The sequence below is a fragment of the Crocodylus porosus genome, unplaced genomic scaffold (assembly GCF_001723895.1).
Source record: "Crocodylus porosus isolate Cpor-Errol unplaced genomic scaffold, CroPor_comp1, whole genome shotgun sequence".
Classification (NCBI taxonomy): domain Eukaryota; kingdom Metazoa; phylum Chordata; order Crocodylia; family Crocodylidae; genus Crocodylus; species Crocodylus porosus.
The window spans coordinates 9,044,020-9,063,598 of NW_017728949.1; the positions used below are offsets into that span (position 1 = coordinate 9,044,020).

The 19,579-nt window shown below is 39.3% G+C and overlaps 1 protein-coding gene across 1 annotated transcript in view; it reads left to right on the forward strand.

Annotated features, from left to right (window-relative positions):
* The first annotated feature begins 16,982 nt into the window (after window positions 1-16,982).
* CPS1 (carbamoyl-phosphate synthase 1) overlaps window positions 16,983-19,579 on the forward strand; it is a 146,687-nt gene continuing 144,090 nt past the window's right edge. The window contains exon 1 of the mRNA XM_019554534.1: window positions 16,983-17,287. Coding sequence (XP_019410079.1) covers window positions 17,165-17,287 — 123 coding nt within the window. The 5' untranslated portion in view covers window positions 16,983-17,164. The remainder of the gene's footprint in view (window positions 17,288-19,579) is intronic.

The window sequence follows — 19,579 nt, forward strand, 5'->3', positions numbered from 1 at the left end:
CTTAAAAATTTAGATTGTGTATAAAAAACCTTGAAAAGTGTTGGTATGATAGCTATGTTCTAGTTACCTTTGACTCCTCTAAGTGTTAATCGCTAGAATTTAACAACATATCTTTATGATGTATTCTGTCCCAACACTTGATAACATTTCTCACTTCTAGGAAACTTTGTTAGAGAATTTAAGTCTTTCCAGACTGTTATTTTGTTAGTTCTGCCTCTTAAGTAGTCCATATAAAATATTAATGGCTCCCACTGGTTACCATTTTTCTCACTTCTGCTTCCAGTGTTAAACTCAGCTATTACTTTCTGTACCCTAAGGCTATGTGCACATGAAAGAATTCTCTTACAAGAGGCATGTCTGATTATCAGTCCATTTCTTTTTGCCTTCTCCAACATGCATCTAGAAGGTCTGTGCTGTTTTATGTGAATAATTTAGAGCTGTTGGAGAATCTGTAACTTCAAAAAATGTTTGAAAGCAGAATGAGATGTGTGATTTCAAAACTTCCAATGGAATAGGTAGTTGTTTAGAAAATGTTGAAATAACGTTTTCATTTTAACCATCTTGAAATGCTTCCCCTGAAAGTGTCTTAGTGGCATTTCTAAAGCAAAAAGCATAGCCTGGGTGTTGAGATTACTTTACTTAACTCATTCTTACTTTTTACCCAACCTAGATATTAATTAGAGTCTTGTTACATGAAAGGCTAATAGATCCAGGGCAAAAATGGTCGGTGATCTTGAGGCCCTCTATGGTTGGGTGCTCAAGTTGCACCTGATTTTTCAGGGGTGCTCCTAGTTCTCATGATTTCTTCCAGGGCCTATCTTTCCTGTAGTCAGCACCTTGAACTAGAAGCTACTTGTGAACATGCAGGTCTTTATCACTTAAATCTCTGCCTTTGTCACCAAGTCTTAAAGTATGCCCTATTGTACAGCTTCCTAGCCCCGTACCTAGACATTTAGATTACACTTTTTAAAAAGCAATAGCTGATCATATTCTATCACATTTATCCAGCTAGTTTACTTTCTGAACACTCTAGCTCTGTGTTTCAGGGGTTTTCCGCTGTAGCTTATGCAGAACAATAATTGTAAAATGTAGATCTAAGGCATAGTTCTCTCCCATGGGCTGGAGCTGAAGAAGCCCTCAGTTGAAGGTAAGCTACAGCTGAAGACATAATGATGATTGACTTAATTGATACTTGAAAGGATGAGGAAAAATACTCCCACTTAACAGGTGTTGGGACCCCCTCCATAATAGAATTGCTTTAGCTGGCTGTGTGAGATTAGCATTGTCCTTCAAATAATGCCCCTGGAGCTTGCTGTTCAGTCAGTTTTAACCATCTTTCCATCTTAGTTCCTGATAAACTCATGGCATTCCCTTATGCATGGGCATGCTCAGAACAGGGCTTCTTTTATCCTCTACCTCATAGCATCCTCCCTTCCTATTAATGGCTGTTCTGCTCTGCCTCCCAATGCACTGTGATTCATTGACTTAGTGTGTGATCATGCCTCCCTCAAGTGGCTAACCTCAGCTGCTGTATGGAGCTCTGCCCTAATCCCTGAGGCAGTCAAGGACATCTCTCTGAATTTGAAGAAAACTCCTGATTTTCCCTCTTCCCCACAATATTGCTGTTTTGTGCTGCATCTTTTGAGAGGCAGAGCTGATTAACCCACCTGCAGTACATCATGGCTAGACTATTTCTGGTCCCAGAGGTCAGTTATAGGCCTCAGATCTGTGGGATGTCCTGGATTTTGACTCCTCAAAGTCAGTTGCATATTTATTGATCAATGACGGCATTTCTCCATTTACTTAAGCAATAGGGGTGTGATGGTGACTGAGGATGCTGTGGGTCCCCAGCCTCAGTGTCAGTTGTGATTTCTAACTTTTGGTAACCACAGTGTTTACGTGCAAAGGAGAAGAGTTTCTGTACTACAGTTGTTCTTTACATACATAGATATTTCCAGTGAGAACAATTTTGTCACTTTCCTTGTTCCATTCTGGACACCTGACTGTATTTAATACAATGAAAACTATTGTCTGGTCAGCGGGTTGAAGAGCTGCCATAAACAAAGCTCCATAATCCATTAGGACAACCACAAACTGCACAGCCTGAGAAGTGTATAATGTTCTGTCCCTTATGGATCTCTAGAAAATTCATGCCCACCTTTACAGTACAAGGGTAAGCCATAAAACTCTTAGTCCTGAAGCACAGACTGCATTCTGAGCCAACTGTTTTCTGTAGGGGAACAGGCTCATTAAGGAAAATAGTAATATAAAATGCCATGTTTTCCAGATGATGGTCATGACATTGCATAGGTTTAAAGCTCTTTCAAGTACCTCTAATCCTCCGGGGAGAATGACTAACTTGTTCCTTTCTCCCCTTCAAATTTCCTCACTATTATTATGAAAATCTCAAATAAGAAGACAATGTTAGAACTCACGGAATAAAATGTTGAACACCTAATTCTGGGTGATTGATTAGCTTCCTTGGACATATTTTCTGGCCAATCAAAATTCTACCTCTTGTCCTCCTTTCATGATTAAATAGCATTCTAATGAAATGCTTATAGCAGGAATATGCTGTCCTGTTTAAAGAGCTATCTCCAGCCTAAGGCATATATCTGCCCAGTATGTATCTGTCTCTAAATTAAACCAAATGCTTCCATGTATACACAGTGTACAGCAGCTGCAGCTTATCTGTTTTGTGCAGAGTAACAACAAAAAAAGCAAACACTTTTTTGTAACCCTGAGCATGTGGCATGAAGCAATGGGCAAAATGCTGATTAATCAGTTATGTTGTGTATATGTTGGGGACTCCAATGCCATTTTCAATAATTGTAGTGAAATTTTTAACCCTCACTAAAAACTGAGCAATAAACTGGGTCTACAATGAAATTTTGTGCATCCGTGTTTAAGCGAGAAATATTACATGGGAAAGAATTTGTATATTATAATTTCTATATAAATACGAAGGGGTTCGGAAGCCTGATATATTAGGGAATGTATTCCCTGGCAACTCTAGTTCAGCGAAGCACTTAAGCAATACTTAAGTTTAAGGATAAGATGAGTCAAAGAGACTACTTGGGAAGTCCCAGTTCATTTTGGCAGGATAGCTCCTGTGCTTAAAGTTCATCAGTTATTTAAGTTTCTGCTCAATTAGTCCTGAAATTCATTTATTTAAGAGCATAGAATCCTCTTTTTACTCATCAACAGAAAGGGTACAATGCTGTCAGCAGCAGTGTAAATTCCCCTACAACCATATCCACTACTACTACTGTTATTTGTTTGAGGAATATATATAGATGCCAGAACCCCTTAGGCAAGGTAATGTACATAACATGCAGTTTGGATTTATCCTTGAACAGGATAACTGACTATTCAGCTCTTTCTCTGTGTCTGGATCTTCCTTAAAAACAGAACAAACCAAACAAACAAGAAAACCACCAATCAGTACAAATTGCTGTTGTAGTTGTGTGATGTAGATACCCAAAATTAGGGATATATTTTTCATTGTTCATAACACAGCAATTGGATGGGGAAGACTTTTGGTCATTGCGCACCCTAATCTGTATTGAAATTGGAAACCAAGTGCTTAAAGATTTTGTTCTATTAGTAGATTTGGCACAATTAGATTTTTAACAGTAAATGTTGATAAACATTGATTTCACCTCTCACTTGCAGGCCAATGAAAAATACTTCCATTATTAATAATCAAAATTTATAGAAAAGGGATGTAAGAAAAATGATGGCTGATGGAGTGTGATGACCGGGGGAAGAGTCTTACATAACTGTGCTGACTGTAATTTGGATTGAAACTCCCAGAAACTCCAGGGGACTGGGAACAAAGGAAGAGGAAGTGACAAAGTAGATGAGGGAGCTGTGTGTGAGTGGAGCTGGAAGCGATGCTCAGCTGGCTGCAATCCTACAGTATTAATGTTTGTCATGGTGCACAGTTAAACTACACTATAGTAATAGTATACTGTCATTAATAAATTGTCTGCCTCCCACATCCCTAATTTCATGAAATCCTGAAAATTTAAATTGATAAAATTCAAAATCAATGCTTAAAAATAAATATTGACATTATTCTTTGAAATTATTAAGAAGTAAAAATTGAATTCTGCCAAGACTACCCATTAACCATTAAGCAGTGTTGCTTCTTGGTTCAGAGGTGTGTCAGAATGGATGAGTGGGCTGTCTAGGACTGAGAAAATGAAAAAAGCACGTGCCTTCTCACTAGTGATTTTAAGTGAAATGAGGCCTTTTCAAAATGGCATGTAGTGCTTCCTCACACAGGAGAGCTGGAATGGGAAGTGCAGGGGAATTGAATAGTTTAAGGGAGCTTACACCATGAACTACAAATTTATCTGGGGATTTGTGTAGCTGCCAGTCATCACATATCTGGACACCTAAAAACAGTCCAGGATATTAATCCTGTCTAACGTAATTCTGGATAGCTATATAATTATATATTCCTATGGTGAATCCTTATATGGCTCAAATCTTAGGGCTTAGGGTTTTTAAAAGCATTTTCTTTTAGCATATATAAATGTGTTTATTTCTTTAGCTGTTCCACTCTCCTTATCTTGTGCTAGGGTGTATAGCAGCAAATGGTTTGCCCTCCTTACATCATAGGTTATGAATTTCTGTCATTTGCTGCTGAAGTCATGGCATGCCAGTCTTTTTGGTCTTTATCCTTTAGACAAAAATCTAAAAATGCTTTTTAGCATTTTAAATACCAACTTGGGGATCCCTTCTATATACCTCTTTGTTTCTTTATACTGCATAACTCAAGCAGTGAGGAGGATGTAGGCAGAGTGGTCATGAAGTGCGACAGTGCAGTTTGTAAACTGGAGAGGGGGCGCTACACCTGCTGTGACTAGCTGATGTGGTGTATATCTGCATTGGCTCCACACCACTCCTGGAGAGTAGACAGGCATCTGTCTGTTTCACGACACAGTAGACAATAGAATTGCACTGAGTGAGGCATCAGCTTGTTGAGCATCTATGAGTGTGGCTATAGAGCCCAACTGAATGACAGTCCCTTCCTCACTTATCATATGTGAAGTTCATATCTAACCATCCTGAACATGATGCAGGGTTCTTCCTGAGGTTTCTTCTTTCCTGTACATGTTGGGCTCTTCTTTCCTCAAAAGCCTTCATTCCATACTTAATAGACTGTTTCCAGGAACTTCGATCCTTAGCAATTGTCCCCCAGTCATTTGGCTCAGTGTTCATTGCCTTCATATAATTTTTGCAAACATCTTTGAAATGGAGATAAGGGTGCCTTCTTCCTGTAGAGAGTTCTCCATACAAGAGATTCTTGGGTCATTGTGCATTCTCCACATATAACCAAGCCATCAAACTTGATGCTGACTGAGAAGAGAATGGATACTTGCATAGGCAACTTTGTCCAGCCAGGAAATTCCTAGAATGTGGCAAAGGCATCATAATTGAAAACTTTTGAGGTTCTTTTCTTGAATAGAGTGTATGGTCCAGGATTTGCTGCTGTACAAAAGTATTGATGTGAGCATGATATACTTTGATAGTGGTCTTAATGGGCAGTTTGATGTTTTTCCACACTTGTTTACTCAGTTTGCTCATGATACCTGATGCTTTGCCAATACAGGTATTCAGTTTAGCCTCAAGTGACAGGTTATTAATAACAATGAAGCCAAGGTACATAAATTTACTTACAACCGCTAATACGTTTTTACCTACTGTGATTGCTGGTGGTGAATCGGTGTTCTGGCCCAGAATATTGGTGGTCTTAATGCTGATTGCAAGACCAAACTCTTGGCAGGCATGAGCATACTGACTGATGAAGTGTTGAAGGTTGCTTACTGTACAGCACTCTTTTGTATGACACTTTTATATGGCAGTGAATCCTGAACCACATACTGTACTCGAGAAAAGTGCTTCAACAGCTTTCACTTACATTGCCTTTGTCCCATTCTAGGGATTTTCTGGCTGAACAAAGTTGCCTAAACTTGCTTGGAACGTGCCAACATCCGCTGAGCATCTATTCTGAGCATCCATTCTCTTCTCAGTGCAGCATCATTTGGCAAACAGCAGCTCATGAATCCAAACTTTCCATGCCTTAGTCTTTGCTTTAAAGCATGTGAGGCTGAATAATCTTCTATCTGAGCATCTGTGTAAATCATTTCCTTCAGTAGCAGCCCCAAAAGTGTATGTCAGAAGAAGAGAAAAGAAAATCCTGAACAGGGTCAGGCCAAGGACACAGCCCTGCTTGATTCTGCTTTAGATCTCAAAAGGCTCAGATGCTGATCCATCATAGCTTACTGCTACCCACATTCCATCATGGAAAGAGTGGATTATTTTGAGAAGTATTGGTGGACAGTGGACATGTCCACATGAGATACTACATCACCACAGCAACAAGCTACAGCAATGTAGCTCATTGCTACAGTAACATAATGTCAGCAGGCACTAACTGTGATGCTACTGCATAGTAGCAACTAGAGTGCATAGACATGCCCAGATAGTCTTTTCCAATAATTTGAAGAGGATTTTTCTGATGACAAGGTCAAAGGCCTTGGTAAAGACAATGAAGGCAAAATAGAGGAGTCTCCTTTTGCTCCTTACATTTTACTTGGACCATTCAGAGTAAGAAAATCATACCTATGATGGGCCTACTAGCTCTGAAGCTGCACTGGGACTCGGAGTAAACGCAGTCAGTAAGGACCCAAAGAATTCTGATCACTGCCCAGTGCTGATCTTTCCAAAAATGCTTAGTAGTGAAATGCCATGATAGTTGTTACAGGCATGGGGGTTGCATTTATTCTTGTACAGTGTGACTGTATTAGCATCTCACATATCTTGTGGTACTGTGCCTACTGTTCAGCAGAGTAAGAAGCTGGTACAGGTGGCAAAGTAGTACATATTTCCCATACTTGATTACTTCAATGGGAATGCTTTCTTTTCTACAGTGTGATTATTTCCAGGGTCTTGCCAATGGCCATATTGTCTATAGAGGCTACTGCTGAAAAGGAAGTCCCAACCATCCACTCCTAATTTTTTTTAATCCCTGAACCTGGGAATGGAGCAGTAAGAACACATTGGGGACATCTCCTACCACCATTCCTAGAGACAGAGATCTCAGAGAAGGGTGGGGGGCAAGTTTGAACCCCCTGCACTCTCCAAATGAAGGGAGGGTGCCCCATAAAAGAAACAGCTACTGCTGCCCTTGTATGAACCAAAGGTGGGAGTTTAGGACTTTGCTCAGAAGTTCTGTTCTAGTAGTGCTCAATCCTCTGGCCCTATGGGCCTGATGGGTGGCACAGGGGGACCTCTGTGTACCAGGTTTGGGGTAGTGCATCACCCACATGCAGTGGAATTAGGACCTGCGTGCTTGATTCAGCACCCAGGGCCACTCTAGCCAGCTTGTGAGGCTCCCTACAGATCATGAAAATTGTCACCACTGTTCCTTGCCACCAAATTTTCAAACCTGTGAGGTGTCCCTCAGGTTGGATGACTCAGTGCTGGGGCCTGGGTCTGGCTTGCACTCCTGTTCTATTCTAAAGTTGAGAACATGTTTGTGATGGTGGTTTTATTGAAGTAGGTACGTTCCCACAAAAAGTTTTGGTTTCAGTGAATTCCCATTTGCCAGTGAAAAAATATTTAGTAAAAAAGTTCCAACCAGCTCTACCGAAGCAATGTGTATTCACAAGTATACACACACATCAATAAATGTATCTATCTAGATAGATAAACTGCTTGAGCATGGGCTAATGGTATAGCCTTCAGTCTAGGGACAAGCCATTTTATTTTTAGTTTACTCAAGGACAAGATGATTCTGCTTTCATGTGCTACAGCAAACAATCTGGGGGTAGGGATTTGTTTTCATTAGAGTCTACCAAATACTTACTGACATTATGCTTTCCCCCTTCCCTGGAAGTCATGGTATGAACTTTGAGCAAGTCTGGCTAATCTTTCATTGCAAGGAAGGTCACATTATTTTTTAAATTGTCACAAAGAACGTGTAGCCTCAGGGTGTTCATGTCTGTCTGCGTAAGTTTTTCTTTTGTAGAGCCAGTTCACCTTGCTTGGTATGGCCTTGATCTCCCAAAGTGGCCCACAAGGACAGACCACAGGAACACGTGGAAGCCCAATAGAAAAGCGCAATAAAGATAACCTCCAAATACAGGCCCTTTATAAATTCCTGTCTGGTGAAGATGGCAGTGAATGAAAAACCTCAGTATTTCAGTAACCAGTGTTGAACCCTGTTTATTACTATGAGAGGTTATGGTCTTAAACATCTGTTCGGGCCTATCTGCGTCATTCTAGGACTGTTGTGGTATTCTGAACACTCTGCATCGCTGTGAAAATAAGAACAATTAATCTTCAAACATTGAGACTTTATGGCTTAGTTTGAAGCAAATTGTGTTATGGTTTTAGCAAATACTGTTAGTAAGATAAATCCTGCAGACCTGTGTTACAATTTCTAACTCCAAAGGGAATTTGTACAACTGGTTTCTTGAAGCAGTGTGAGCTTCCTTTAGCAGAAATAAGTACTTAAATCAGCTGATTCTGGAGGCAACTGCTAATCCAAATGGCAATGGAATTTGACCCATTTCCAAGACTTTGATTCCTTTTCTTTTGCTGGAGATAAGAAAAGGCCCTTATCTGTGTCAAATTTGGGAGAAACATAGGATCGATATCCCAGGTAGCAGATGAGCATAGCTTTAGCAACTCAAGCCCGAAAAAGAATAATCTCCTTGAAAATGAGTTTTAGCTAACCTGGGAATGGATATGCCAATCTTGTTTCCTGTTAAAGAGTTTATAAATCTTACTGGTCAAAAGACTGTTTTGATTACTGTTCATATAAAAGATTTAAAAAAGAAAAGAAATGCTGAGATGGGTAATTAGGAGTTAATGAAAAAGTTTGTTATTCCTTATTTCTAGTAACTTTAAATTTGTATGTAACTTTATGCTGAGAATTTACCTTTTTTAATGCATTGCTATTATAATTTTCTTTTTCTTTTTTCTTTTTTCTTTTTCTTTTTACAGTACTAAAGCTGTTTAGTGGCTTCTATAGAACTGGATTATATTAAACTGAAATTTCATAAGGACTTTTGGCTAATCATTAAGGTAGCTATGGTCTGTATGCTTATAACATTTGCTACTTTACCTTATTGCTGCTCTGTTTGTTTTAAAGTATTTTTCCTCTTTTATTAAGGAATGTAAACGGTGGAGAGTTCAGAAATGCATGTAAATCCTACGGGTCTCTTTCAAAACCTAGTGATTGTCATTTTCAGTGGTGCATCAATATTAGTCCTGTATTGTCATTTTTACTGGTGCATCAATGTTTATCCTGTATGTGAATTGTGCGTGTGTATAAAATAAAAACGCATCTTTTAAAATGTTTCTCTTTTTGACTTTTCATTTTAAAATGGTACACAAGTTTCCATTTATTTTTAATTTAAAATTTTCATTTAATTGTTTTTACTTTTACCCAAGTAAAATGAAAATTTCAGCTTAACAAGTCTCTTTTTGAACTTTTTGACAAAAGGAAGAAAATTGGTTTGTTCAAAAGGTTTTTTCTATTAAATCAGATTTTTCAAATAGATCTAGTCAATCAAAATCTTTTTTACATTTTCCTATCAAGCTTTTGGTTTTAGTGAATTACAAAACTTGGAGAGATGTATTTTGTGCCCTCAAGACTTTCTTGGTTGTAGTCCAACTCATGATAAGCCACCAAGTTTTACGTGATTTTATTTTTTTAAATCCAAGATCGCAAATCAACTTAGAGGCCCTTAAAGCAGGGCTTGGTTAGTGAAGAAGTCAGAAAACCTAGATAAAATTTGGGGCTAGTAATGAAATTCTACCAAACTGAGAAGGCCTTTTTTGAGGTGCTTAGCAATTTAGGATACAGCATGAGACAAGGGAACAGATTTGTGGTGTCAGAGTGTGTGTAATATGTGTTGCTGGTATCATTTTTCTGTCTGGCAACAAAACTATGCATTTTGAAAATGCTTTAAAAGCTTCCTTAGTGTCTGATTCCTTAATCCGAGTGGTATTTGATTTTTTGTAGTCATTTCCTTTGAAAACAGCGGAATTGCTTATAAAGAAAGACATTATATAATATGACAGGCTGACAAAATTAGATGATTGAGAAGTAAACCAGAGGATTCCAAAGAACCCTTCTTGAGTTATGGGGAGAAGAGGCACAGATTCAAGATGAGAAAATATACATTGTACTTTGGCAACAAGAGCCTGGATCAGGAAGGTGAATGCTCACTGCTTTATACAATGTATTCAGCTATACGGTCCAATAATGTATAGAAAAGGGCTATGATCGTAGTCATTTTAGCTTTATCTTGATGATTCCACTATTCCAAACTTTCTGAGATTAATTAGGTAGACTTTTTCTTTCTTTTAAAAAAAATTAATTTGGTTTATTGTTTGATGTTTCCAGTATACCAGACAAACTAAGGCAAGCGGAAGGAAGCAGTTTTCCATGTTTGGACCTCCACACAAACAAAAAATAGAGAAAAAGAGTATGGGTTTGAAGCCACATTTCTTGCTTGCCCCAAACTCCCACTGTATTCCAATGGCATATCAGTTACTATAGATGAAGTTCTTTTCTCTTTACTCATGTGGACTATATTTGCAGGAAAATGTACTACTCCATGTGATTTGCCAACTGCATGCATTCTAAAATGCTGAGTTATCCTTCTCCAGAAACATCTCATTTGCAATAAAAATCACGAGCTTTGAAACCTAATCAATGTACAGTGGTTTTTGTTTCCCTTCTGCTGCATCAAGCAGAATCAGTCTGTGACCATGAGTGTTAGATCATTTTTTTAAAGTAAAATGAGTGACAAGACTCTCCAGATCTTCTACCAGTTGTTTGGGCTTTAAAGACCAAGCTTAAATGTTATTAAATGTAATTGCAAGTGCTGGAAATGCTGCAAACCACAAAATAAAATAAATAGTGTATGAAACCCCCACCCCACAACAAACCCCTTTAATGGTAATAGGTCAGATAAAACTAAAGCCTGTGCTTTATTTCTACCCCAGATCTTTCCTTTCAACCACTCCCAATATGCTCACATGAGGGTCACCCTTTGTTTTGAAATCCTTGGCTTGTGACATTTTGCATCATAATTATCTTGCTGTCTAAACATTGTTGGTTTTGTTGGAAGCATTTCATCTTGTCTGATGCTGGTTCAGAGCACCTGGTCTGAAAGTGTAGCAAGCAGGCTTTCTCTCCTGCCTCATTGTTTGGGGGTCATGTGATACGAGGTGCCTGTTGCTGTTAGTTCTTTCACATGTCAGCAAGATAACTTGCAGTCTTGGTGATGCCTAGAGAGAAACAAGCTGGAGTTACACACTGTGACGTAAAAGGATATTTGACAAAATTGTCAATAGTGCGGCCTGGGTGAAGAGTAACATCAATGGCTCCTATTCAGTCCTTTTGTGGAATCCCTTGCAGTAGTTTTGTTGTTGGATCCATAGAAATCAAGCCTGATTGGAAAGTTTTTGGCATCTCTTAGGATCAGACTCTTAAGTGCTTCTGAAAATTTTACCCGAAGTGATTTTTTAGGCCTCACTGATATGTGACTGTCCGTAGCTTTGAAAATGGAGCTAAGACCCCTTGGCTATGTCTACATGATTTCCTCAGCACTCTTGAGTCTGCAGCTAAAGAGAAGCCCTCGCTTCTGTAGTCCTACTTCCATGCCACACACTCCAAACTCCAAACAAAACAAAGTGGAGTGAACTGCTTAGGGCCTGCGGGAGGGAGAGGGCAGAGGAGGGGTGGGCAGACAGACATCATTTGCTCTTGCGATCTTTCTCTTCAAGAGAGTGAGGAAGAAGGTACCCCAACAACAATATCTCACCTCCCCATTTCTGGTTTGGCCTTTGTGGAGTAAGAAGTGAATGGAGTGTGCTCAACAGCTTCAGGGAAGTGGGCATAGGAATAACCTAAGACATTCTGGTGTTTTATTCTAATGTGCTGGGGTTGGAAAGTGTCAGTCAGAAACCACTGTGAACCAAGCAGTCTGAAAAGGGGAAGTCTTCTCCCTTCAGTGCCTGAGTTTTAACTTGAAACCTATTAAAATTGTTTCAGAACCAACTCTTATCACAAATAAGTTAATGTCCTGTCCTCCTTCTTACTAACACCCATCGTTCACACAGAGTGAAGTGCTGCTTAAACCTTCTCTAGTTTTCCTCAATGTTTCTGAGAGAGCGTGGCACCACCAGGGTTCAACTCAGATTATTTTCTGAACCCCTCTTCTTCCTGAGAGCACATGTTCAGAACAGAGATCTAAAACAGCTGGCAGATGGGAATATTTGTTTTCAAACCCACCAGAAAACTATAGAAGTACAAGTCCTGTGTTGTTCAGGTCACTTGTGCTCTTAAATCCTTTAGGCATTTTTAAAAATCTCCCCCTGTAGTTTGTGGGCACATCTACACATGCATTAATGTGCCGTTGCTACTATGCATTAAGTTTAGTACCTCTAATATAAGGTACTAATTAAATGCACAGTAGCTGATGATACTGTGCATTAGCAACAGCGCACAATCATTTTGTGATGCTTAATGTGCAGTAGGCTAATTCTACTGCGCATTAGCATGGCTTTTGCCATGATATGCTAATGTGCAGTAGAATTAGTCTACTGCGCATGAAGTGTCTCATGTCCTGTTACACTAGTGTAAATCCATAATGTTTCAATTGACTTTTTTTTTCAGTTGCTCTATCTCACACCTGTTTTCTACTGTGGATCTCAAAAGAGTTACTCTGGCTTTATCCTGATGTAACTGGGCATGTCTACATGAGACATTAAATCCTCAGTAGACTAATTCCCCTGTGCATTTGTGTGCCATGGCAAAAGCTGTGCACAGCCGAATTAGTCTACTGCACATTAGTGTCACTAAAGACCATGCTCCAGCACTACTGCTCAGTAGTGCCAGGTACTGTGCACTGAATTAGCACTTGTTATTGCAGGTACTAAACTTACTGCACAGTAACAATGGTGCATTAATGCATGGTGGAGGTGCACCCACCGAGATGTGAATTTGGACCAGTATGTTCAGAAATTCTCTTGATTTTCTTTTCTTTTCTTCTTTTTTTTCTTTTTCTTTTCTTCTTTCCTCTGTAAATAAGAATTGGTTTTGTAATGTAATTTTGAGAAGAACTTGAAATGACAGTCATTTTGCTGCAATAACTATAAGAGCTGAGATGGATGTCTAGATAGCTCTGCCATTAAACCTGCAGAGGCAGTTGTATAATTTTAATATCAGGTGAAAATAATGAGAAAATTGCTATAATAGCCACAGTTAAAATAATGTATCTTTTTCCCCTTTGTGACATGGGCCAGGAGAGCTGTGGCAGTTATGTAAAATCCAGAAATCTGTAGATTTCTTTCAACCCTGTCTCCATTTTAGTTACTTTTCTATTTACTCCCCATAAGTCATGTATAGCTAAATTCTCCCTCAGAGGGGACAAGGAAGTTCATCAGATTGGACTAGAGAATTTTTGCTGAATCCTTGCATTGGATGTGCACTGTGGGTTGGCCCTCTAAACCAGTTGATATTCTGTCCATGAAGGGCACAGATCCCAGCACATTCACAGACCTGCTGTAGCTACATTTCTGGCCTCTGTTCTGGATTCATATATACAGCCAAGGCTGCCATATGTTGGCTGCAGCCACAGGTTCATTCTGGAGGGGGTCCTAGCACAATGAGTCTCTGATCTTAGGAATGCATTTTTTTACCCATTGTCCTGATACTAGCCATGAAGCAAAAAAAGCTGTGTCTTCCTTAATGGGCACATTGTGCATGGAAGCAAAACTTGTAGTTGTAAATTCAGAAGACATTTTAACATCAAGCATCCTGCGGGTGTGCATGAGTAAAATAAAATAGGGTGGTTCAGTCCAGTTTTACAATCCAGATTTTCCACCATGACCCTCAGCATGACCTGTTTGATCCGCTGTCCCTAAGCACCTGGTCAGCCACTACAAAGAGAATTGCAAAATATCCTATTTGCAGTGGGTATTTTTTTCCTCCAAAGAAATGTGTTTAATTTAGGATGGCTATAGTTCCCCCCACATCAGCAGATGACCCATTGATTGACTTCAGATAACCCCTCCTCATGATTCCCGGTCACATTCAGAGCCTTGCTTAATTTCATTGGCTTGTTTGCACACTGTTCAACACTCCCCCCCCTGTTCCCCGGGGTGTTTGCATGGTTATATTGAGTGTTACTGGCAGGTAGAAAGGCTGAGTTGACAACTGTTGCACAAAGTATCTGACCATTTTTTTTAAATGTTCTTGTTTCAGAAGGTCACCCCCTGGTGGATGGTCCATGCAGAGCCCAGTATGCCATGAGACCTTCATGGGACTCCTCTTCTGGGAGTGGTCCTATAGGCAAGGTACTGGACACAATGTTCTCTGATCCAGTAAAAACACTTAGTGTGCTTGAAGTTAAGCATGTTTTTCAACATCTTCCTTCACTGTGGGCCTCAAGATAACAGGGAATGAAGGTGCCTGGCAGCTCCAAGTATGCCAGCAATGAGGCGGGTATTAAAGGTGGAACAGAGGAGGATTATGGAAGCTTAACATACATGAAACAAGTAGCTGCTCCTTCCGTTTCTAGGCCATACTGACTACAGAAGAGCTGCACTGGATCTGGTTAGCTGTATAGATATGTAAATTGTCCCCACATGGGACAAAAAACTGGATTTCCTAAGCTTTCTGTGGGATTAAAAGCCTCTACTGCAAGCTCTGCTATAATGAAACTTTATTTTTCCTTCTTGAATGAAAATTTCCTGGAGTTTTCATGCTCTCGCTGAATGAAGTTGTGCATAAACTCTATGCATAGCAAGTTTGCTTTAACAACCCCTCCACCCCCAAACATAAGTCTTTGTTCAGGATGAATTGGTCTTGTTTAACCTCAGTGGGAACAGTATCACCCCTCCCTCTGCCTCTCCTTAAAAGTTCTGCTGTAACTTTATTTTAATTGAATCAATAATTGATCACAACTAAGATTTTCACATACGGCTAGGGTTTTTAGATGTTTCCATTTTGGTGTTCTGAATTGAGGCATCCAAAAATGGAAGCACAGAAAATCCTTATTCATTTAAAAATCTTGGGCTAAAGGTTTTATAACACCCTTGACTATTGACCATAGTTATTTTTACATTGTAGAATAGTCTAGAGTAGAGTCTGATAAGTGTGTTTCTTCATTTAAAAGAATGTAAACACCTATATCTAATATGAATTTCTACATCTTTCTTCTACTCCATACCTAGGCAGGACATAGTGTAAACTCATATGAAACAAAACACAGACTTTCCACCAGACCTGCTAAATATTTTCAAGATTGTGATGGTGAAAGAAGTTACCATCTTCATATTTGTTTTTTGTCAATATTTCAGATGTTACCATCTGATTGATATTCTGGCTTGGTAGCGTTATGCTTCTTTGCTATCCTTGAGCCCCTGAATGAATTTACCCTGACATGCAGGAGGGATGATGAGATATAAGAAAGCATACTGACAGGAAAAAAAATAGCGGCTTTAAGGTAAGTTTGAGCTCCAGCAGTGAGGGTTTTCTGCTAGATACAAACCATCAGTTTGCTTCATTTTGCCAGGTTTGTGCAGTTGAATTGTTTCTTTCAATTATTTGTTATTTCTTATCCTAGTCTTTATTCAGGACAAGACGTTTATTCAGGGGAGCACTTAAGCAGATATTTGAAGTCAAGCACATATTTAAGTGCTGTTCTGAACAGGGACAGTCTTAACCATGTGGTTTAAAGGCTTTATTAAATTGAGGTCTCTTTTTGGAATACCTGATATATTTGCTGGCTATTGGAAGTCAACAATTCATAGTCTAACTTTGAGATAGGAGGGTTTCGAGAGAGAAACAAATGTTTAGGAATTGTTTCCTGTTGTTGCAGTGGTCATTTGTTTTGTCTCATGCTGTTACAGAGGCTTTGAAGAAGGCCGTGGTTTTGATATTTGAGGAGTAATTTCTTTAACTCTGGACTTGTTACTAGACTTTACAAGTCAATTTAATAACTAAAATGTATTATATTACACCTTAGCAGGCATAATTACCATAAGTGTTGCCAATGGAAGGAAGCTCTGTTCACCAAACCCAACCACTGATCAGGGTAATGTTTTTAAAGCACTCCATTGGCACACAATGGAGTAATGTGACTAAGATCACATTCAACTGACTTTGATTTTCTAGTCTGAATGACCAATATCCATTTACAGCTGGATAACCTGGGGGTTTTGACATGTCTCATGTCATGAACCGGAGTTGTAACAAGGTGTTTTAACCCCTCTGTGGCTGCATCACTCATGTAGTTAATGGTGCAGCACCAGTTTACACCAGATGAGGATTTGGCCTACAGTAGTTCTCTGGGAAGAAAATGAAATATGGAATGACACTACTTTTTTTTTTGTACGAATGTATGTATTGTATGAATTAGAGCATCTAATTCGTACAATACATACTCTAAATACTACCAAGTAGTGTCAAATATTGGACCTTGGTATAAATTTATACACGTTCATGTCCTAAAGAGCTTATTCTTCCCCTTTTCTTACTTTAATTCCTATGCAACCACAGAAATTATTTCTTTTGAGGAAAGAGAATTTGTAATGCGCACTCAAAATCACAGAACAAGTTTTGGCAATTCTAACGTGCGTAGAAAATCTCTCTGCTCTCTTCTAGACTCTGAAACAGTTGAGAGAATAAAAGCTATTGCTCCTACTCTACTCTGTGTGTTAGGCAATACTCTGGAATATTATTTTAGTGTGCTTGAGCGCTGTTTAATGCATTGTATGAACAGTTTCTCTGATTGGTACCTGCAGCTCTTGCTCTCATCCAATAGGCAGAGCTGGTATTTGGTATATGATGTAATTCATATGATAAGCTTATTGGCCATTTCTGTAAAAGTGTTGCAAGCATTTCTCCCTCCCACCTTGGAGAAGGTGGAGCTTCCCTGAAGTCTTTTAATGGCAGAATGAATGAGAAAGCAAGGGAGTGCTTTGCTATTCTAGTTGCTCTTCTGTTTTCTTTCACGGGAGTTTCCAAACATCTGTGATTGCCTGTGTCAAAGACTTAAGAAGATTATAAGTTGGAGGTAGCTATCTCTACATTTTTCTGTGGTTACCAGTCAACATCCTCAAGATGACAAGAATTTTGACAACTTGCAAAATGGTGAAGACTTTGAAAAACAGACCTGGATTGTGCAAAGCTAATGCTCCTTGCTGGAATTTATCAAGAACTGGTACCAGACTGCTAAGTATCAAGGTAATAATAACCAAACTCTCCCACTTTTGTATGTGTGGCTGGTATGCAGATAAATATATTGCTGCAGATAACATTGCTTACTTAGAAACATTAAACTGAGCCAAACTATTTCTGAGTCCTAACTTATTAGTCTGTTTGGCTACAGAGTTTTACTAAGCAAGCACCTTTCTGTGTAGTCTGACTTGAAAATTGCAGAGTGAATTGCACCAAAAGGTGAAAGTTCATGATCCCTGTTAACGATTAGAGAGGTATTTTCCTGTCAAATACCCTAGATCTACTGAGTGCTGATATTTAAAAGAACTGATTGTTCGCAGAGACTTAGTTTAGCAAAACTCTTAAACGTATATATAATTTTAGGTATGTGAAAATTCCATTAGAATCACTAAATAGGTATATTTGCCTTGTGATATTGGAGGATTCAACCCTCAGACTTGTGTTGGAAGCAACTGGAATTAGTCAACTCCTTGTCCATCTCACGAGTCCCTTGATTTTAGTCTGATCAGTTTGGTTCATTAAGATTTTACCAGTCTTCAGTTCTGAGAGCTGAATTCTCTGGGTGGTTTTCTCCACTTTTTATGCATGTTGATTTCAGTGGATTTCTCTTGGTGTAACACACTGTTGAACTAGGCCCTCTGTCTAAATTTGGCCACGCTGTTAATGAAAATGTCTACAAGAGGCCAGCCCAGACATCAGCAGGCTGCTGCACATATAGCCTTCAGCAATAACAGTAGTGTTATTAACATGTTTCAGAATTTAATTTCAGTGAGTGATAAAGGAAAGGTGGAGGGGAATTGAGCTATGGTATCCAGTGGTGTCTTTTAACATGGACAGTTCCATGCTCTGATTTGGGCCATTGTTGCCTTTTGCCCACGGAGGACTCTGGTTTCCCTAGATACATTGTGCATTGGTGAACTGCCTCAACAAGCAGCCCTGCTAAATTCTGCCAACACATCTGCCAGAATTAAATCTTAAACCATGAATTACTACCAAGTTGAGGAACAGTGAAAGAGGAAAAACCTTCCCTGTCTAACATACAAGCCTTCATCTCACTCTGTCCCATCTGGATGCTAGAGAAATGTGAACACTTGCACTGTCATTGGTGTGCTCTCTAATAGACCCTGCCTTCCTGCTTCCACTTCTTCCTGGGGTATACTCTCGGCATGAACAGTCATTAGGTGTACCCCACCTGAAAATACAGTGCAGAGCCCTTTCTGTTAGAGAACTAAATCCACTGTCAAACTCAAGTCTTGCCTTTGCTCAGGTAAGTGTCATCTTGTGATGCTGTAATTGTGCTTGGCAAGTTGGACATCTACAGCTCTGCCCAAAGCAACTGTTTAAAGAGGCACAGTTAAAAAAAACATGCAAATGAACACATGATACTGTCTTTCTTATGGCAAGTGTGCTGGTCTGACAGGCCATGGGCACTGGATTAAATTCAGTGACACTTCATTGTTTTGGCAAGCTACAGAAATCTTGCTGAAGTATTATAAAAAATCCAAGACTGAGCCCAAAGGCATGTGTGTGCAAGTGTCAGGGGTTCTGCCTAGGACAGGGTTCTAGCTGTGCTGAGGATCTGATTCCCAGGCCTCTTTGAGAGCACTTGGGTTAGCAGGGACCAACCCAGATAGCAGATTGCTATCTACTATTTAATGGCAGATAGTACGTTGCTACAATGCCATTTCTCTCATCTTCCTCTCTTTTTCCTTCTGGAGTCAGAAAGTTTTTTCATCACATTTTGAGGTGAAGGTCTTTTATGAATCTTAATTGTTTGAGAGGATATCTTTTTATCACTTACATCTTGGAATAGAAAGTGCATCTCTCTTTTAAACTGTCCTTCGTCACTTGGGTTGCTTGGATCTACCTGGAGGAAATGCACATTTGCTTAGCAGAACGCCTGTTAGCATATCACTGCCATCATTTTTATGTCACAAGGACATGTCCATAATGGCATGTTGCTAGTGATTGTATGTCAGATGAGGACTTGTGTTAGAGAAAGTGAGTTCCTATATTACATCACATTGGTTTACATTCGTTTATACATGAGTGGTGACAGAAGGCGAATACTGCTGACAGAACTTTGTTGTGTAGTTCAGCCTTCCTCTACTTTATGGTAAGTGGTTTTGCCTCTGTTTGTTCATGTCAGTGGATTCAAGTAGTCATTAGCATGGTAGTCTTCTACAGGGAATTATACCAGCTGATTTTCAATGATTCTTCCCATTGATCTAATGAATTGATGTCTTTGAATCCACTCTGACACCTTGTATATTTTTAAGTGACAAATCTATGGTATTA